This window comes from Silurus meridionalis, chromosome 9 (assembly GCF_014805685.1).
Source record: "Silurus meridionalis isolate SWU-2019-XX chromosome 9, ASM1480568v1, whole genome shotgun sequence".
Taxonomy (NCBI): domain Eukaryota; kingdom Metazoa; phylum Chordata; class Actinopteri; order Siluriformes; family Siluridae; genus Silurus; species Silurus meridionalis.
This window is the reverse complement of record NC_060892.1, coordinates 14,344,786-14,365,201: the sequence shown is the minus strand read 5'-3', so window position 1 is coordinate 14,365,201 and position 20,416 is coordinate 14,344,786. Positions and strand designations below refer to the sequence as shown.

The 20,416-nt window shown below is 37.0% G+C and overlaps 1 protein-coding gene across 2 annotated transcripts in view; it reads left to right on the top strand.

The window, feature by feature from the left end:
• Window positions 1–20,416, top strand: part of sptbn1 (spectrin, beta, non-erythrocytic 1) — a 69,651-nt gene that overhangs the window by 22,317 nt on the left and 26,918 nt on the right. Inside the window, exons 2-3 of one of the 2 annotated variants that reach the window (XM_046857046.1) lie at window positions 4,883–5,094; window positions 18,630–18,781. In XM_046857046.1, coding sequence (XP_046713002.1) covers window positions 4,950–5,094; window positions 18,630–18,781 — 297 coding nt within the window. In that variant the 5' untranslated portion in view covers window positions 4,883–4,949. Of the gene's footprint in view, window positions 1–4,882; window positions 5,095–10,465; window positions 11,003–18,629; window positions 18,782–20,416 lie in introns of those variants that run through there. The other variant, XM_046857047.1, reaches the window with a different exon arrangement.

Genomic DNA, 20,416 nt, shown 5'->3' with positions numbered 1-20,416 from the left:
GCTAATGAGTGAACTGCTTACCTGCAAGATTTTTGTTGGTCCATTGGCCTATCTGTCTCCTCATAAATCAATCTTTCATACCAGCAAGATGCTGGCTAATGCTTTCTCTACTTGGCTCTTAAAAAAAAGAATGTGCATGATGTTAATGTAAATATGTACACAAACAAATCAACATCAATATTCCACCTTTAGGAGTTCACTGGGGAGCAATAATTTCAATATAATATCTCATTGTTTTTTTTTTATTTTATTTATTTTTTCAATAATGGCTGCTATGATGATAGTTCTGGCTGTAATTCAAGTAATTTTATATTATTGTTTTTTGTAAAAAGTAAAAGTAAAACTTTTTGTAAAAGTCTCCAGTGACACAATATTTTTTCACTGTAGGAGAGTCTTCACTTTTTTATTTATCTGTAACATATTGTGGGGTTTTTTGGTAGAAAGATTGATGAATAGGGGCTGTTGAGAAAGAGATTTAAGAGGAAATGGCAGTGATAAACAGATTAAAAGTCTTTATTTTTGATAGTTGTCAGTTATAATGAATAAAAATAATAATTATTGACAAAGTGTCGTGGTATTATTGTGATAAAATACTTTAGACTGTGATCTTTCAGAAAAATTATAAATAATACGGTAGCTGAGGTAACTGTTACAACACCAAAGTTTAATGAGAAGATTAGTTTCCTATAACAGCACATTTTATTTGTACATAACAGAATGGACTATCAGACTTACATGTATATACAGACTAACATGTTCTAAACCTTATCCGGAGTTTAATAACTGTAGAATCTAGGTTTTTGGTTGAAGTGATATAGGTGATTTCTATCTGGCAACCCTTTTTGGAGTTGTAACAGTATCAGCCCATCATGCTCGAGCAGCCGTGCTTTCTTTAATTCGATCAGTAGGGAGCCATTCGCTAAAAGCACGGCTCTGTCTCCCATCCACATTAGTGTTTCACCCAGACGGGAACTCGACTTAAAAACGGAAAAGAGCTCCTAAGCTGCACCATTAAACCATTGATAGATAAAATGTGATGTCAGGCCAAAACGAAGCTTGTTTTGTGATGTAAAATGCTGTTTAGTTAGCACTGAATAGATGGTAGAATAATAATCATTTTCATGATGCAAAATCCTTTTTGTCTATCTGTTTTAGAGCTAATGGAATTAGTGGTGGAGGAACAAAAAAAGAAGAGCTGGTAATGGTCTTTAAGAGATGGATCGAGGAAAAAGACGGTGTGTGTGGGGAGGGGGGACAAAATAATGATGATGATCCGAGAATAGGTGATAAATTGAGGATAATTGTAGCACCATTCAACATTTTTTTTCTTTGACGAGAAAGAGCTAACTAATTGCATGCACAGAATAATCCAAGTCCCATATCCTGTAACAGGAAGCCGGCTAATGCAAACGCATTACCAGTCATATACAGAATCCCTCGAATCCCACATTGCTTACTCATATAGTTGCATACTGATCATATACGGATGAACAGAAATAATCTTGTATTGTAAGTTTTTGTTCATTAAAGTCCATCTTAATTGTTGTTTTGAAAGACATGGTTATGTATTCAGATATCAGGATTCATGATTGTTATTCTTTCTTATTGAGGATGCAGTAAGGCTTAGTGGATCAATACATGAGACAGTGCGGTGCGCTTGGCTGGCTGTCAGGCATCCACATGACTTACAGTATCTGGAAGGAAAAACTAAATCGATATGATGATGTCTTTCCTCAGCTTATGAGCTTATTGGTAACCTGCAAGTCTCCACCCGAAGCACCAAACATCTTATCGCTTTGGAGCCTCTTGTTTACTCGCTTGTCTTATGACATTTCATTTTTTTTTCTTCTTCATAGAAAAGGAAAAATCAGGTGATTCTGGTGTAAAGTGAAACAGCATTTAGGTTCAACAAACAAAGTGTGTGCTTTACAATTGTTTTTAATTACAAATTAAAAATGTTAGGTACATATAACCTAATAGAAAACATCCCCATCATGTTTGCAGATGTCCAATTTTGGGCTTCACGCAAATGTTTAATAGCGTATTATGGAAATCTTTGATAAATGATTGCATTTGACATTTAGAGGACATTCATCTACATACATCTAAACACATGGCCCTATATTTGGTGCTAACATATGTCTTTTGAAAGGAATCTCAAAAGAGACCATCTGAATATTGATGTCATTTTCAAACGATTCGACTGTTTTGTTGAAAGAACACTGACTTGTGTATTTCAGTGTAATTGAATCAATACACCTCCCTTAAGACATTTTCAACATCAGGGCTCTTTGTTATCACAAAATGGTATTTAAATTTTGGATTAAACTGATATTCCAAAGTGCAGTGAACATTAATTTTGTTTGTTAGAATTATCGTATTAATCATTTTAGATTATTTAAAAACGATAACTGTCTGGTGTAGAAAAAATTGCAGTGGGCAGTTTGGGAGCTGATTTGACTGACTGAAGAAAATCTGATTACCCATCAGTAGTTTAGAGGCCATCTAGGGGCTAGCGGGGAAAAGAAATCCACCCCACCTTCTGCCAGAAATTGATGCATAACAAAATAAGCGTCTACTGGAAGTTAATTCCTTTTTCTTGCTTTTGCTTTCTTTTCCATACAAGTTAATTATATTGCTTGCTAAAAAGCCTTAACCTAACCAGTAAGTACAGCAAATTAGTCTAGTGTTATTTACTTGTATGAAAAATTTCCCAAAGCCTGCTGTGTTTATTTCTACATTATGTAGAATGTAGAAATAATATCAATTTAATAATGATTTTAGTATTTTAAGTGATGACACGTTATGACCCAGTTTAAAACTATTTGTTTACAATGTTACATTATCTTTTGTCTTAACTGTCATTTGCAGGTACGAGTCTTCTTTTGTGGTTCTCTTTTTTCCTCCATGTAATTTTTGAATGCTCTTCATCGTGTTATTACAGGGGTTTTCAACCGGTGGTCCGCGGCCCCCTGGTGGTCCGCGGCGGCATTGCATGTGGTCCGTGACAGCCTACATAATTTCACTATTAAAATAACTTTTTTTCCATAATTTATTTTTCCAAACATTTCCAGAATATTTGCACATTAGTGGGAAAACTGAATTTAATGAAAATATCTAAAATATTCAAACTGACACAGGATAGGCTAGCTTTGCACCTATCAGGCCTATGCTTTGCTAACGTTGTGTTTTGCGTCATATACGTACACATTCATCTTTCGCACGAAATAGACCAGCATCTCGGAGTTAAGAAAACACATTATTCAGGTTTTATTGAATAGACGCTTAATAGTTTTGGTGAATTGAAATTTGGAGTGGAGCTGTTAGCTAACGTTTCTAACTAAGGTGAAGTTTGCTAGTCAGCACCAGCATGGATCGCTTTTTACAATAGTGGGCCGCGGATTACTTGTTAGTCAGAATGGCACAGAACCAGTTGAAAACCCATGTGTTATTATGTGCATTTGTGTGTGTGTATATATATATATATATATATATATATATATATATATATATATATATATATATATATATTGCCACGGTCCCTTGAAGATTAAACATCATTTCCGAGTTCTAAAAGCCGGCTGTGATCGTGTCTGCATATAGATGTCTATCGGTGTTATGTGTTATCTGCTTCTTTTGTGTATAGATGGCACATTTGGGTTCTTATTCCACCTGTTTGTTTATCCATTCTGCTTCAAGAGAGACTACTTTTGTGCTTAGGCACACTTGAACCGCTGCAGTCTTTACATTTTAAAAACCAAGCCCAGCAGCGTGGTTATATTTAGCTAACTGCACCATCTTCCGAGTCTAAGAGACACAGCTAATGCTCTTAGTCATGCAGTAGGGGGAGGTATAGAGAAACGGAGACAGGAGACAGGGTGTTGAGAATAGGCTTGTTCAGCCTAATTGCTGAGTTGTGCACAACCTGCAGTGAGATGCTAATCAAGCATTTCACATGCAGAACTAGACCGCAGAGCACTGATCCCAGTAGTGTGTGGGATGTTTGTACAGAAAGAAAAGGGGCAGGAAAAAAATCCCACAGTACTGAAACACATTATTTTTTGCTCAACTCAAACCTTATGGTAGCAATTAGGTTTTAAGTGGAGTTTGAAGCAAACAGTGCCACAAGTCAGGCATTGAGGAAAGGTTTGCATTCCCCCAATGAAAAGTCGCCTGTTTTGTTTGGTTTTTGTGTTTATTGTGTCTGGCACTTTTGCAGCCAGGCCTCACACACATGCTGGCTTCATAATGCTGACAACAGGCTTTCACACAAACACAAAATACACACAAGGGGTATTCGCTGAGCTCGTCAAACTAACATGCACTCATGCATGCAGAAGGAAGAGTGCTGAATTCAGTTAACTGAGAAAGTATTGAGAGGAAGGGTTATGGTTAGCGAGCAGCTTTTACCCAAAAAACTCAGCATGTTGTCGCTTAAATTGATTAGAAACACACTAATAACTTCACTCCGAGGAGCATTTGTGATGCAAGAGATTTTGATGTTGTACAGCGCAGTTCTAGATGTTGACCACAGGAGGGAAGTATATCTCCTAACGATTGTGAAGAACGCTCTTTAAGGAGTGGTTTAGTTTTAGAGATTCTCATGACACAGTGCCTCATAACCCTCTTTAACCACAGGAGGACACAGCCTTTTCCAAACTATTTATATATTTTATTAGTAAAGTTGTGAAAAAGAAAACAGATACAAGCACTTACAATTAACATTGTGGTAATTTTGCATAGTAATAATAGTGGGAAACGTTTTACCCATAAGTCCAAACTGGTTGGATTTCATTCTTGCTTACTTATGTATTTAGATTTAAGCAATGCTCATGTTATCTATATCTAGATATAAAACCTTTTTCCTCCTTCCTCTTTGCAGAGCTTCAGTAGAAGCCACCCCATGAGGCAGTGTGATCGGTGAAACGGCCAAAAGGTGAGAGATCAGGATGACGACAGTAGCCGCCGAATATGACCACATGGACATCCAGCAGCAGTACCAGGATACTGTCAACAACCGCTGGGATGAGGAGTGGGACAATGAGAACAGCTCGGCCCGCCTGTTTGAGCGCTCACGCATCAAGGCTCTTGCAGGTGAGGTAACTTCTCTGGCTGGTTTATACCAGGACCATGAGGAATTTTTTTGGTGTCTGGGTATAATAAGGGTGCTTTCAGACTTGACCTTTGTTTGGGGTAACTTATCACGAGGAAGTCGTTTGTCTTTGCTATAGCTAACTGTCTTGTTTCAAAAGGCCAACATAAAATGTTTTCATGGTGAGCCGTCCCTTGTGTAATGTTCCATTTACAGTTGTGTTCTTATTGATATTTACATTTTAGATAATTGAATAATGCTAAGAAGTTTTTTTAAAGTGCTTACAAAATATTTTGGACCTAGTTTAAAGACACACGAACAGTGTTTCTTCACTAACTAACCCTTTTCTGGTACTTTAAAGCCTTTTTTTTTAAAACCTGTCTTTCCTTTCACTTTTTCTATTTTGCATTCATCAAAAGATATCCAGATTAGGATGTAATAGTATCCATGCTTTTGTGTATCAGGTAAATGGCTCAATAATCAATACTCAACCCTATTGCATTATTATTCAAGTGAAAGGCATTCTTTAAGTTTTGGTTCCTGCACTACAGGGATCCTATAATTAGGCAGGTCTCAGTTACATGGCTCAGTAGTGTCTAGAGGACACAAGAAACTTTTCCAACTCCTGCAATCAGATTTGAGTATGTTATTTCACATTCCTAGCCAACTGTGTTTATGGATAAAGAAATGACAGGGATATCCGGACAGTAGCACATTTAATGTGTCCATTTCCAGCTACTTTCACCAAGTAGCAGTCGTATTTAAAGTGCCATAAGTGCACTGTTTACAGAGACATGATGTTTATGATGGCTGCTTACTGAAGGGCTGTAAGATGGCATGGGAGACAAGTGAGAGCACTGGGCAAGAGAGTACTTTTAAAAGCACCAGAGGAGCGAGATTTGTTATTGCAAGAGGGCAGTGGAGCTTAAACAGACCTGGCTTTAAACCTTCAAACCTCTCGTTTACTCCCCCACACAGTTTAGAGAGTACTTCAAATATTCCTGTAAAAACTAAAAAAAGTTGGTCTGTAAAATATAACACGGCGTTTTTTTCTGACCTCCTTCATTTACCCAAGACCACAATCCTGTTTTAGGAATGTTAAAAAAAAAGGCCCTGAAAAATTCCAGTGAGCATCCTGCTTTTCACATGATTCTGTTTTCCTGCATTCCTTAGCACACAGCACATATGCCTCTTTTACTCTCTCTCTCTCTCTCTCTCTCTCTCTCTTTCTCTCTCTCATTTTTACTCCACCCAATCATAAGAGTTGGGAGAAGATTGGAATAAAATCCAGTGTTGCAACAATCCTCATACTGATACCACATTGAGTAGTGCAGGATTGGTGCTGATAGTAGAAAACAAATTGTAGAAAAAGTATGACAAGCATGTGCATTGTGCTACCGGATAATAATTGCTTCAGACTTGTTGCTGATTAATTTGGTCAAAGGCACAAGCACAGCAGACTGTGTAAATTGGTTGTGAATTTACACACTGGGAATAAACACACTTGTTCAATTTCTGATTAGAGATGAAGGTTTAAAAATGACTACATTTATGTAAATAAGTATTCTAGGGAAGAGTTCTTTCTGTGATGGTCCTCACTGCATCCAGCAACCAGTCACTGAAAAAGAGCTTGCTAACATAGCAGCAAGATACATGATTTCCTATAATGCAGTCTAACCTGAAGGTATTCATGGGAATATTTTTTAGCTCACAAAGGAATGTTGACCAGTCCCACCTGCTCCCAAAGGAATTCTGTCCAATTCCGTCATCTTGCAAAGAAATTATAAACAACTCTGCTCATTCTTAAAGAAATTGTGTCCAATACCATCTGCTTTTCAAGTTATTTAATCGTAATTTTGACCAATCCTACTCAGCCCTAAAGAATTCAGACAAGTCATCCCACTTTCAAAAGAGTTCGGACTAATCTTTCACTTCAAAAATAATTTTACTTAAGACAGAATAATATATAATCCCTCCCCTTTTGCATACAATTTCATTAAACTCTACAGTTCCTGGAAAATTGTGACCAATCATGTCCGCTCCCGAAGGAAGTGTATCCAATCCCTCTGTTTCCAAAGTCTGACCAATCTTACACACTCAACATAATTCTTACTACTGATCAACAGAAGAAAATTCTCGAAGAACTTCTATCCAATCATAGTCACTCCGACAAATCTACAACTAAAGAAGTTCTGAACAGCCCTTGAAGAAATTCTATCCAATCATGCCTAAAAAATGTCTGACCAATCTAGAAAATATTTCCAATCCTGCCCTCTTCTGATTCATAGATAAATGCAAAACCTGCCCACCTCTAGACATTTCAAGTTTCGCAGGATCCATTACCTTGTCTAATTTGTAATTATCATTAAAATATTATAAACATAAATCATACATCATAAAAAAACCTGATTTTATGATATGTACTAAAAAACACAAAACTGCATTGCTTTTCTCTTGTAATTCTGTGTGGACTTTTAGCAACTGACAAGAAGTGCAGTGTAACGCTAGCCCACGTTCTAGTCCCAGGAGGTCGATAAGGCAGGAATCCCCCCCGCTAGTACTCTACATACCCCACTAATGTAGACCATGTGGCCTGCCACAAGAAGAGCCAATACTATGACATACAGCTCCCACCACCACTTACCTCAGCATGCCTCAATTAACAGTTGCCAGATTGAGCCGATACAGACAGTCAGAATATGGGGAGGAAAACTGTGAAGCAGCATAAAAAGTTTTCTTTAAGGAAAAACATGTGCATGGGTTAGATTTGTTCGTTTTGTTTATATAAAGAAAACCTTTAGAAAACCCTCAGATTTGGAAATACCTAATAAAATCAACCACACAAACAATACCAGTGCTACACACTGAAATTATTAAATGTATTTCATAAAGGGCCATCTTTTTGAAAATCTGTCTCTAAAAAGCAGATCAGATATATGTAGCACCTGCTTTACGCCAGCTTTTCGTGCATTTACAGCTTGTCTTCCTTATGACTGCCTACAGAGGAAACACCCATGAATTTTTCTTTCCTTCCTCATGGCTTCCTTCCATGCATTTGTCGCCCAGATGCTAGTAAAAACTCCACGGTTACCGCATGCCTCTCACATAACGTCATGTATGTGCACCCATGAACTCTTTTACCCTTCACTTTTCCTGTCCAGACACCTTAGTTTCATTCGCTCTGCTGAAATCAGCAGATCTGATGAACTCACAGCCAATAAAATGTCACTGTTAGTGATGTACCATTGGCATTAGTTGCTCCCTTCGGAATTGTGCGGTTTCATGGCCCCATTCTCTTCAAGATCACATTGCAACATCATGTGAAATGCTAAGCATGAGATATGTGTCCTAAAGGGCCTGTTGTCTCAGTTCAGAACCAATCTCTAAAAAACACATTTATAATGGGCTGAAGAGGTTGAGACGAGTACTGTATTTTTCTAATGTCTGGTGATGTTTAAAGCAAGATAAGTTTTTAATGCTGGGCATTGTGTTTAAAGTTATAAAGTTGGAGAATACTTACATAAATCAACACAGACTTTACTATAAAACCTTACTATATCAAATACCACACATGGTTTACTGTGTAAATTGTTGAAAACTGTTAAAATGGTCACTTTTATTAAAAATGTTTGCTAGCTAGCTTCTCGATTTTTGGTGCTTGTGCAAAGCGAACAAGGCCAAGCATTCATGGAGGCAATTCAGGCATGAATGGAACATTCTTTTCCTTGTTGTGTAAAAAAGATAAAATTCTGACTTCTGACTTTCCACTTTAGAGAGTTTATTTGAACAAAGCAATATTGCATACATCATGATGTGTTTTTTTTTTTAATGTGGCCTGGTCTTTCAACCTAACTGAATGGTGCACCACTTGTCAAAGCATATACAGTACTTGATATTTTATAATAGCAATTTTGCCTTTTTAAATTAAATGAACAGCTGCACTGAGTGACTAACTCATGTTCCAGGAAATGTCCCCTCCCTTCTTGACTCAAAATGAAAGCAGAGTATAAAAACACATCTCTGGTTATTACTACTCAAAGCCCTATGAGAAATCATTCCACAGCTAAGTCAGATGCAAAAGAAAACAGAAGGGCATAGGGAGGTCAAAAAAGATCAGTGATGCCTGCAGGGGCGTGGAGAGCACGTGTGTTCCTTGTGACTGCTCAATGACACAGCCGCAAGTATTTCTCTATAATATTCTTCTCAAAGCCACTGAATCAGGACAAATCCTAAGGCTGTAATCCCATGGTCTATAAACTATAGTGCATATTGTGTTATGGAAAAATTAAATACATTCACGTGGGGCAATTTTGGCACCACATGTTATTCCTGCTACTTGTCCTCTATATCACGAGGAGCCATTATAAAAATTAAGGGATTACAATATATCTCTATATAGACCCACTCACAGTACATATCTCTGATGAGAAGATTGGTATGTGCTATTACTGTTAAATTTTCACTAAATTCTGTCCCCCCAAAAGAATTTCAGAACTTTTTTCCATGATCACTCTCTCCATCTGCTAGTGCATAACAATCAACGACTCTGCTCTGTTTCGAGGTCCAAGTTCTGTCCCTTTAGGGGACAGAGTGCAGAGAGGATGCTTATGGAGACATTTATCCTCAGATCATTAATCATAATGAAAATTTTCCTCTGTGATTTACTCTAGCGAGAGTAGCCAAGACTAGGAGTAGCCCCAGACTGAAGGACTTAGACACACAAGCTAATGCTCTCAGAGGAAGTGTGCTACATATTTACGTACTCGAAGGACTTGCTTGAAAATCCACACACATGTATGCAGAGGTGGAGCTTTCCCTTTGTGTTTGTGCAAACGGAAGTGCCACAGGAAAGGTGGGGGGGGGGTGGCGTTGGGTGACTGCTCAAGCAGGATGTTTGCAAATGAGCTTTTAGACAGGACGTCGGTTACTGTGCCATCCCAAAAAGGGCTTTTAGCATTTCTTGTGGCAACACATTTCTATCCATCAAGCTTCCAAAACAACAATACTGGGAAACTGCATGTCATCCTGTTCGTTTTTTGCCCCTTTTCTTCACTGAAGGCTTGGTACATTCCTCCTCCTCTGCTTCTCCTTCTCCTCATTTGCTCCACCTACTGTCTGCCTCTATGGTAATGAGGGCGGTGACATCACTGCTAAACACACAGACAACGGTGGGTCTTTTGGTGAAATTACAACTGCAAGTTCTCCTCCCACCTTCTGCCTCCTCCTACTTTGGCCCAACAAAGGTGCGGTATGCTGGAGGGAAGCCTTTTCATTGGTCTGGTTCGCTTTAAGTCCTCTCTAATGTTGAAATGATTTTGTGGTCCTCATTTTTGTAGCCCACTTTTCCTCTCTGTGAGAGGCTTGACTGAGGAATAGCTGATTAAGAGAAGGGTGGTGGGTGTGTGCGTCCTTAGCAGTGGGGGGAGAGGCCACATTTGAATAGCCAGGGAGGGAAGACAGAACAAGAACAATCAGAGGAGACGCATGCTTCCCTCCTCCTCCTCGTCCTTCTCCTCCTCCTTTTCCTTCTCCTCTATGGAACAGATCCTGCTGTGTTAACTATTTCTCAAGTACTAGACTGGAATAAACCCCTAACGGACCAGTTTCCAAGTCTTCTGGATAAATTTTTTAACTTCTGTTTCAAAGGAACACACCGGAATTTGAAGAAGAAGAAAGGAAGAAATTTCTGGTGAATCTTTGCTTTGCTTTCTTGCTTCCCTCCATTTTTGGCCCTCTTGCTTTTCTGTGGTTTCCAAGGAGTTTGAGTATTCTGAATTCGGTTTAAATAAAGGAACATGGAGACGGACTGGGGGTCCGGGGGGGCCGAGGATCTCTATCATGGATCTGGCTATTCGACTCAGATGCCATTCAACTACAACCAGTTAGAAGGCCGTTTTAAACAGCTGCAAGGTAAGATTGCTCTGTAGGTAGAGCTCAGTTGTTTACAGCTGTTGCCATGTGATAATTTCTGTTATAATCCTAGCAGGAAGGGGGAATTGAGTGATGAGGTATATTCATCTAGTCTATCAGCTATTGGTCTTGAAGAAAATGAGTTTCAGACTGAATTAGTGATACAAAACAAATGTCTGTCTATAAATGACATTCATTATTTCATTGCAAACATTCCAAGACTACGCTGGACTCCCCCTCCAGTGTAGTCTGAATGGGCTGTCATGCACAACAATGGCAATTCGAGGATGGTGGGAGCGGTTAATTTTGTTTAGCCTGCCTTTAGTGTTTGTGGTTTGTGGTGCCAGTGGTGTACTAGAGCTTATTTGGCCATTTTATATACATATATATATATATATATATATATATATATATATATATATATATATATATGGCTCATCATTGGATCATCATTCTGTTCAAAGAGACACAAAAGAGAAACAAAAGAGCTACTTGAATATGAAATAGCAGTAGCAAATACAGAATGTATTGGTACCAATGAAAGCTTCAGTGTGTAAAAAAATGTTAAATGTAAATGGAAAGCATTTATTATTTTTGCATAACTAGAAAAGTAGATCCCTATAAAATGGTCAGAATATAATGATGCAGCCAAGCTGGACTGCTCAGTGGGAGTGCTCCAAGCTGACTAACATACCCAGTGGTATGTATGTATATATGTGTGTGTGTGTGTGTGTGTGTGTGTGTGTGTGTGTGTGTGTGTGTGTGTGTATATATATATATATATATATATATATATATATATATATATATATATATATATATATATATATAATGAGAGAGAGAGATACATATATAAATAACTAAAAAAATAAAATATGTTTATAAATTGAGTTGGAGTGAAACATCTGAAGGAACATCTGTTTTTTTAGTTGGAAATGTATTTATTAACCTTATGGTCACTACAGAGGAGGAATCAGAATTATGCAAGAACAAGAACTGTATCCGTTCTACATTCAGTGCTATAGATCACACTAACGAAAAGTTGGAAAGAGACTCTGCCTTGGTAATCAGTGAACCATGCACTTGCCCTATCCTATATCGTAAGCACTTAACAGCAGAAAACTAAAAGTCTGATTAATGACTACTTGACCTTTCAACTATGACGTGCCTGTTTGAGATCACACTTTATGCTTAATGATAAAAATTTATATTTTCTGCCAAGATATACTGACTTGCTTAATCAATAGTATAACATAATTAAAGATTTATTGATGTTGTGCATATCACAGTTAAAAAGTGACCCCTATGCTTAACTAACACTTTCCTTAGACTCTCTGCATACATCAGCCAAGACAAATGGGCCGTATCTACTTCTTTTGCCAGAAGGTAGAGACAAACCAGAGTTTCCCAGACTGAGAATACTGCAAAAGACTGGCCTACAGCTTTCAGCCTGCACAAGGGAACATTAAGATGATTCTGGATATGTGTGTGCAACCATAACAACTTCATAACAATATTAGATTTTGAATATTTTGTGTTGGATGATGGGTGTGGCCACTTAATTTTTTACTGGAACAGTTTAAAAAGATAAATCAACAACCAAAAATTATTTTAGTTTGGAAAAGGAATACAAAAGTTAAATAATTCATTTGGCAAAAAAGAAAAATGTTCTTTTCAACCATCCAAGAGAAAACTGAAAACTCTTTGATGTAGACAATTATTTGAATGTCTGAAAAGTCTGGAAAAATATTTAAATGCACTCTGGAAATCCACTCTTACCTTTTGAAAAAAGATGATGATAAAATTCCAGGATATGTAAAAGTAATTTTTTTTAACTCTATAGAACATTTTACCTTACGGGACAAACAAAAGTATATAAATTTCAGTTTTTAAGTCTTTGGACCATGATCTTTGGAGCCTCCTGCAAATGCCTCAGATGTTTTGTACTGAGAGCAAGCTGAAAGATTGTCCATGATCCATGCTGAAACCCTGATTTGTCCTCTACATGTAGCTCTGCCAATCTTCTACTTGCAGCAATGAGCAATGAGAGATGGCACTCTGTAGCCATCTGTTCAACTGCTTACAGGGCCATGGTTACCAAGGACAGTCACAGAACCCCAGAAGACTCTGAGTTTAAGACATGTTATGCATGTGCCGAGTTCCCAGCCTTTTGCCCAGTGTAATTTTTTCTTTGTGGGTGTCATGGCCTGTCTGTACAGTCGGATGTTTTGCTCCATGCAATGGAGAAACTGTTGAGTGGAGCTATCAGTGTCAATGGTAGAAGTGCATCAAAGAAAAAGAATACAGCTGTTTGATTCTTGACTAGGAGATAGTATGCAAGAAATAAGAGCTTAGTTCCTTACTTTACACACCGTGTAAAGAACAGACTTGGCATAGTAAAATGCATCTTAGGTTGAAATTGAAGCCACGCCAAGTGTCTATCTCTATACTGCAAATGTGTCGTTACACGTTTAACCTGGCGTTTTAAGCTGATACACCCCAATTCAACATTAAAACACCCATGCAGATTTCCCAGCTGATATTATTGCAGAAGCCAATATTGCAACAACAATATATTAAGTAACCTTAGTTCCAGCAAGCCTTCAACATGGAATTTGCTGGTGTGGGATTATTAGGTGATCAGAAACAACAATAAAAGTGTAATTTAATTACAAGGTGGTGGAATACATTCAACTCAGTGCATTATAGTTACAACCCTGTTCATATTTCTGGAACAGCATGTCATACTTTAAATATTTGATACATATTCGCTGCCATAGTAATAATGGATGTGTGCCCAGTTTATTCCCTGCTCTTTGCCAGTCCTTGCGATATGCATATCGTGATATGTACATTTGCAATATTTTGAAATTTCATGCAGCCCAACCTGGAACCCGTGTATAAAACTGTCTACCTCTTTTATTCATTCCTGCATGTCAGCCCAGTCTAGTGGAAGACCTTTTTAAACAAAATGTCACATAATTAATAGCAGCTGAACATGGAGCACCCCATCATAATCTAGGACCCTGACCCACAGGTCTGTGTTCCCTAAAACAATGCAGTGTTCCCACTGAGACATCATCTTACTTTCATTTATATTCTTTGAGAAGTGAGGGCCAATATTTCTCGCCGTGAGAGCACCAAGGTTGCCATGTTTAATATGAAAGGCAAATACACAAGGTTAACTGAGTTTTGTGGACACACACACGCACACATACACTCACAAAAGTTTAAAAGGAGAATACCTTAAACAATGTGCTGTGATCTTATTGGCCCTCATCACCTATTTAACACGCATGACGTCTGAGGAATTTTCTTCTGCAGAGCCTCACATCACAGGATGTGGATACATCATAGAGAGAAAGAAAGGAAGTCATCTCTGGATTTCATACACATACACACACACACACACACACACACACACACACACACACACACACACCTCCTTCTTTCAGCCTTGCATTTCAATTTGCATGACCTTCCTTTTTTTAAGCATTGAGCCCATTTTTCACATATGGGTGTGGTTTGTCTGCTGGATGTTATAGTCAATAAATCAATAAGCGTTGTACCATTATTGAAATTTTAAGATACCGCTGTGCAATCTGCCTGGAGACCAACCTTTTGTTCTCAGCATCAGTATATCAAAGTGATGCTAAATGACCCAAATTTCTAATGAAATGTTGTCATGATGAAAATTCTGGGTTTTATGTTAAATAATCACAAAAGGATTTTTAATTGTGTGATCAACATGAGGTACCATCAAAACTTTCTTAACCCCTGGAGTTAAGCCAATCACACACCCAATGATACACTAATTTCTAATTAAATAGATGAAAAATAGCTTATCTTAATCCTAATAACTGCTTGTTAATAAGTCTTAATAAGATTTTAATTATTTTAAGCCTATAGATTAATGTTTTAGACAGTTCTTGTATTGTATATAAAAAACAATGCCTGATTAGAGAATCCAATTAAAAAGATTTGTATCTTTGATTGTATTTAAACAAAAACACAAATGGAATACAATCCAAAATGAGCACTAGAAAAGCTGCAGTGTACAGACATGTATACAGAAAATATATATTAAATGTAAATTAAAAACTTTCTTTATTAAGAATTATCGAGATCCAGAAGATCTTCATTGACTGCTGGAAAGAGATGCCATTTATTTGACACTGCTAAAAATAAATCTGCAAGTATAGACAACAGGACGTGCCTCAACTAAATAACACATTAATGAATTACTTTTCGACCACTGGTGTTCTCTTTAGACATAAAGTAATATTTACCGTGTGGGAGGAGTTAAAAAGAACAAAGTTATGTTTATTGTGAAAGGATCCTTACAGCTCAGCGGGATGGATTTTAATGGTGGAGCGTTGGTGAGAGAGAGGGATGTGTTTACCTAAGGGCAGGACCAGATGCTGGTGCATTCCTGTGGCCTTCCCTGGGGTTGGGGACGGGGGCCGAGGGAAAGAACACTGCTGCCATTGTTCATTTACCCACAATCCCACAGGGGTTCAGCTAGCATCAGAGCTGGTGTTATCAGTTTACAGTAAAACTTCAATGTCGAGCGTTTACAATGAAGCTGGGGGCCGAGTGAGATCTATGGTAAGATGGACAATGATAAGATCTTGTCGTTATGGTGATATAAAAAATACTCAACAATGGCGTTTTGTGGTAAGGTAGAGTCACCGTTACAGTAACAGCACACCTTGATATGTTTGGGTACAGTTTATCCCACAACAATTTGCCAACGCTACCCAATTTTTATTTAGTAAATATCTTAAATATATTTGTTAGTGAAAACAGTTCCTGAACATTCGTTCCCGCTGCGGATTCCCGTGAATTTTAAGATAATCTGCAACTTGCTGTTAGTTAGGTTCCAAATGAAAACCTACGAGAGCTAAATGAGAGCTACGAGTTCCAAACCGCGAATTATCAGGGGTTGACTGTATTATAATTGCTATAACAAGTTGTTCTTTTACCAGCCTCTTGACTTTACCCCTGACTGTTACAAAGTTCTGACAATGGAGACTCCTTCCTTACATTCTATTGAAATAAACATTATCTTACAAAAATAATATCAACCAATAAGTGCTGCATGGCCAGAACTTTTTATGGCTCCTTACAGACAATGACGTATTTGTGGCCAATCAGATAAGATAATTCGAAAGTGCTTATTTTTTAAATAAGCATCTTTTAACCGTTTCAGGATTTTGTCTATTGCACACCTTTTTATCAGATATCAGAAAAATGATTTAATAACATGATACACGTTGTGTAGTCTTAAAAAGCACAGTGATATTTCTATTTGTGGCATATTGTCTACCCCATATCTGCCTGCTGTACATGTCAATTCTGTTTAGCTTGGCAGAGGCAGGATAAGAGACCTGGTATGTCTCTTTGATGCTGAATTCTGAGTGTGATACTGAACAGGACACAGCAGTTCCTTTAATGTTCTGGCTTTCAGAAATTATATGCACTGATTTCTTAATTTGTGAGCACTAATTTGCTTTTATGTTGTATTAATGTATTATTATTATTAATATCACTTTAATCATAGTGGCAGTGTATTATTTTGTGGTATGAAACAAGTTAAAGGTGCACACACAAGTGGCCTGGTTTGTAATTCAGTTCCTGCTGTAGGGCGTTGAGACGTGTGGAACATATAGACATGGCAACAAAAGACGCATGGTCAGCATATTGCAGCTTGTGGGTGTGAATGTCTTATGGCTTATAGCTTCCCAAAAACATACTGTATCTTTATCCCTCATATATCGATCTCACATTCTATATGGACTTGACCACTTCCATGTTCATGCATGTGAAAGCCAGACATCTATAACATAATTAAACATAAGGACAATCTTCTGTATCTGAACTATGATGTTTTTTTATTCAAATAACTATCTTTGTGTTATTATTAAAGTAATATATAATTCTTACACAATAGCATAGATTGTATTGTTTATTTTATAAAATGCGTATTGTTTTTTTACTCTGTGGAGATGAATGGGGAATATATTAAATGTGTACATTATTTCACAGTTATATTTTTTTATATTAAGAAGTAATAATAATAGAATAAGAAGACTTAATACTAATAATAATTTAATCATGGTTAATTTTAAATAATGATATAAAAATAACAAATATTAATAAAAATTTACTGCATCTACACTGTATATTTAAAAATATTTTTAGAAAAAAAAAAAGAAGATAAATAATCAAAAATAAAGACAAAAGATAAGCTTTACTGAAGAGTATATTTTATAATTGCAACATAATTTCTTTCTGTTTTCTTTTTTGCTGAGAGGCTTATTTGATTCTCAGCTGTCGTATCTCTGTTTGGCTTCATTCTCTCTGTCTGGCAGATGTGCTCTTCCTGTGTTTGCTGATTTTCTATTGTTTGGGACCAGGCTGTCGGTCACGATGACCCCTGTCACCCTGTCTCTGTTCGGTTTCTCGTTCTGTCTCTGTTTGGACTGCTGGGGGGGTCAAGGAGAGCTGTAGCCTTCATTCGATTGCAGGGGGTCTTGTCAGGAAAGAAACTAAAGGGGGGAGAACAATCAAACTAGATGCTTACGTGTGTGTAGGGACGAGGAATGCAATAACAGGAAAATTGGGTGGATTATAAATAAACTCTTCATTGAATGTGTGCATGTGCACAGCAAGGCCAGGGGTGTGACAGGACAGCTGTCCACTGATTTTATATGACAAAGTATATAGGTGAAAGAGCTGTTTTTGGAGGACACATATGAGAGAAATACACGGAATTAGTTTAGCTGGCAAACAGAAAAAAGACCAAACATAAATACTGGTTGCCAGTATTTACGGTTTAGCCGTTTACAGATTTTGATCCCTTGCTTGGATGATACAGGAGGATTTTACTTTATACTGACTTTATCTAGGTGAAACGACCTTTGAAGTCACAAAACTTGTGAGAGCCAACAGAAACAGAAATGTTATATTGGTTTTAAGTAGGTTCTCTGGTTGGGTGTCTAATGGACCAATATAGCCAAGGGGTTTTTGTAATAAAATTCAGCAGAAAATATATTTTTTCTTAAATAGCATAAAATAAACCACTTCCAAAACGCACCTACTCCTACACTGATATTTATAAAATGTATTAGATGCGCACACCCAAAGCAAGTAACAGACATGTGTTGTAGTGTGAATCAAAGAAATAAAAAGAGCATCAAGCTACAGCCCTTTTAGAGAGGAATTAATACAATCTGTTGGGACAGTTTTTTGTCTTTTTTTGATGAACTGCTTGTTTTTTAGTTTAAATGTCTAGTGGTTTTAAGTGTTTATCAAGCATCCGAAATCAGCAGCTTAGGTGCCAGGTGAGTTTTTGGGATCAGGAAAGGTTTCATACTGAGGCCAACATTACAATTTAAAAAAGGATTGTACTTTTTTTTTTTTTACAACAAAAATAAATACTGAGGCCAATATAAGGGGTGTTCGTCTTTTATAGGACTTGAATGACGTGCAGTCTAATGTGAACAAATTGATAGCACTTTGTAATAGGAAAGAAGGAGAACAGGTAAGAATCAAGATCAAGGAGCAAATTGTTGCTAAGCAGTGATTGATCCATCTAACATTCTCCTTTTCTCCAATCCTGTAGATGAGCGTGAGGCAGTGCAGAAGAAGACCTTTACAAAATGGGTCAATTCCCACCTGGCCCGAGTCTCCTGCCGCATTACAGACCTGTACATGGATCTACGAGATGGACGCATGCTCATCAAGCTCCTTGAGGTGCTCTCTGGAGAAAAGCTGGTAAGTTTGACTTGAACTTATGATGAATTGAACGATCAAAGAGCAGGAAGAGTGATTATATAACAGAGTTACATGAAATTAGTATCCTAAGGTCTGAGCTGAATCCAGAACCAAGGATTAGAGCTGGGTCTTAAAGGAATATTTATTTTTACACAAACATTACACATCTCTTTCTTTTTCTAAGGAACATTCTGACCAAATTTGCCAACACATTAGTGCTACCAGTCAAATTGGTGCCTAATTTGGAAGTAAGTGTATGGAATAAACTTTGAACCATGTGCAATACTCCTAATATATATTATATCCAGTCAACACCAAACTTTTTGCAAGTCATGTCCAGAGTAGATCTCACACATGCGTTTTTGTTTACATTTTGTCCAGTCCACATGGATTTCATTACATTGTAAAAATTAATCAAACTCAAAGTACATTACATAAGGAATAACACACTTAAAGGTGGTGCTTTTATAGAAAAAATAATAAATGGAGGATGTGATAAAGTTTCGCCACAACAAAAGATGATTATTGTCCAATAATAGCACATCACATCGTGCAGCAATGTACTGAAGAGGACATTGCATACTTGTATCCATTTTTAGTTACATTTGATGCTGTGGAACATTTAGGAAACATGTTAGTTCCTGTTCTTTTTTTCTGATAGCAGCAATAAAAGGCCTGACTCATCTGTACTAAAGCCTTTATTTAGCTGGTAAAAAAGTGTTAATAATTTTCCGGGATCATTTCTTCTGTCAACAGTGTTAATCATTAAACATAAAAGAGAAAGGAAGTTGCTTTTCATTAAATAGTTATACATATAGAGAGATAGAGATCAAAAACTTCCAGATTGTTAAATAATCACACATCATTGTAATCACACCATACTTGTTCTGGTACTGATTACCACAACATTATTTAGTGCAATATGCCATATTCTAAGTTAAAATACCTTTTTATTATAGTAATAATGATTATATTATTGTACCGATTAATCTGTTTTTTTCTCAATAATCATTAACATGAAACATAAGCTACTTGTATGAACTTATTTTCACTGTCAACAGTTTACCCAAAGTGCTGTTTTCTTTCTAATTACCTACAAGAGCAAGAAATGGAGCAACTCTCATATGAGTCATACTGTATGTTGAGTAAGAACAGTTGAGAGTGCAGCACAGCTGCATGCAACCGGAGTGTACTTTGTTCACATGGGCTCTCTCTGTCGTCCTCAAGGTTCTTGATTAGATATATCTTCTCTCAGGCAAACAGCAGAGGAAACACAGAATCCACAAACTCAAGGCTACCCACAGCATGTCCGAGAGGTTCACAGCTGGATCTTAGCAGTTTCCTTCCTGAGCAGTTGTTATTTTATACTTAAGAAAATAACGGCTAGAAAATAGCCACTAGTAGTGGCTTTATAGTTATTATCTTATTAGTCTTATAATAATACTCATTTGTGTTTGCTAAACAAAATGCAAATGTAATTAATTCCTTCTTAAATATGATCTATTTGTGTGTTTCCAAAAAAGTTAATAAAATACTAAGCTTTTAGTTATAGATTAAGATGGCATAAAGATGTTACTGTACACAAAAACAGATTATTTTTCTATACCTAAGAAAATTAATAATAATTTTAATGAA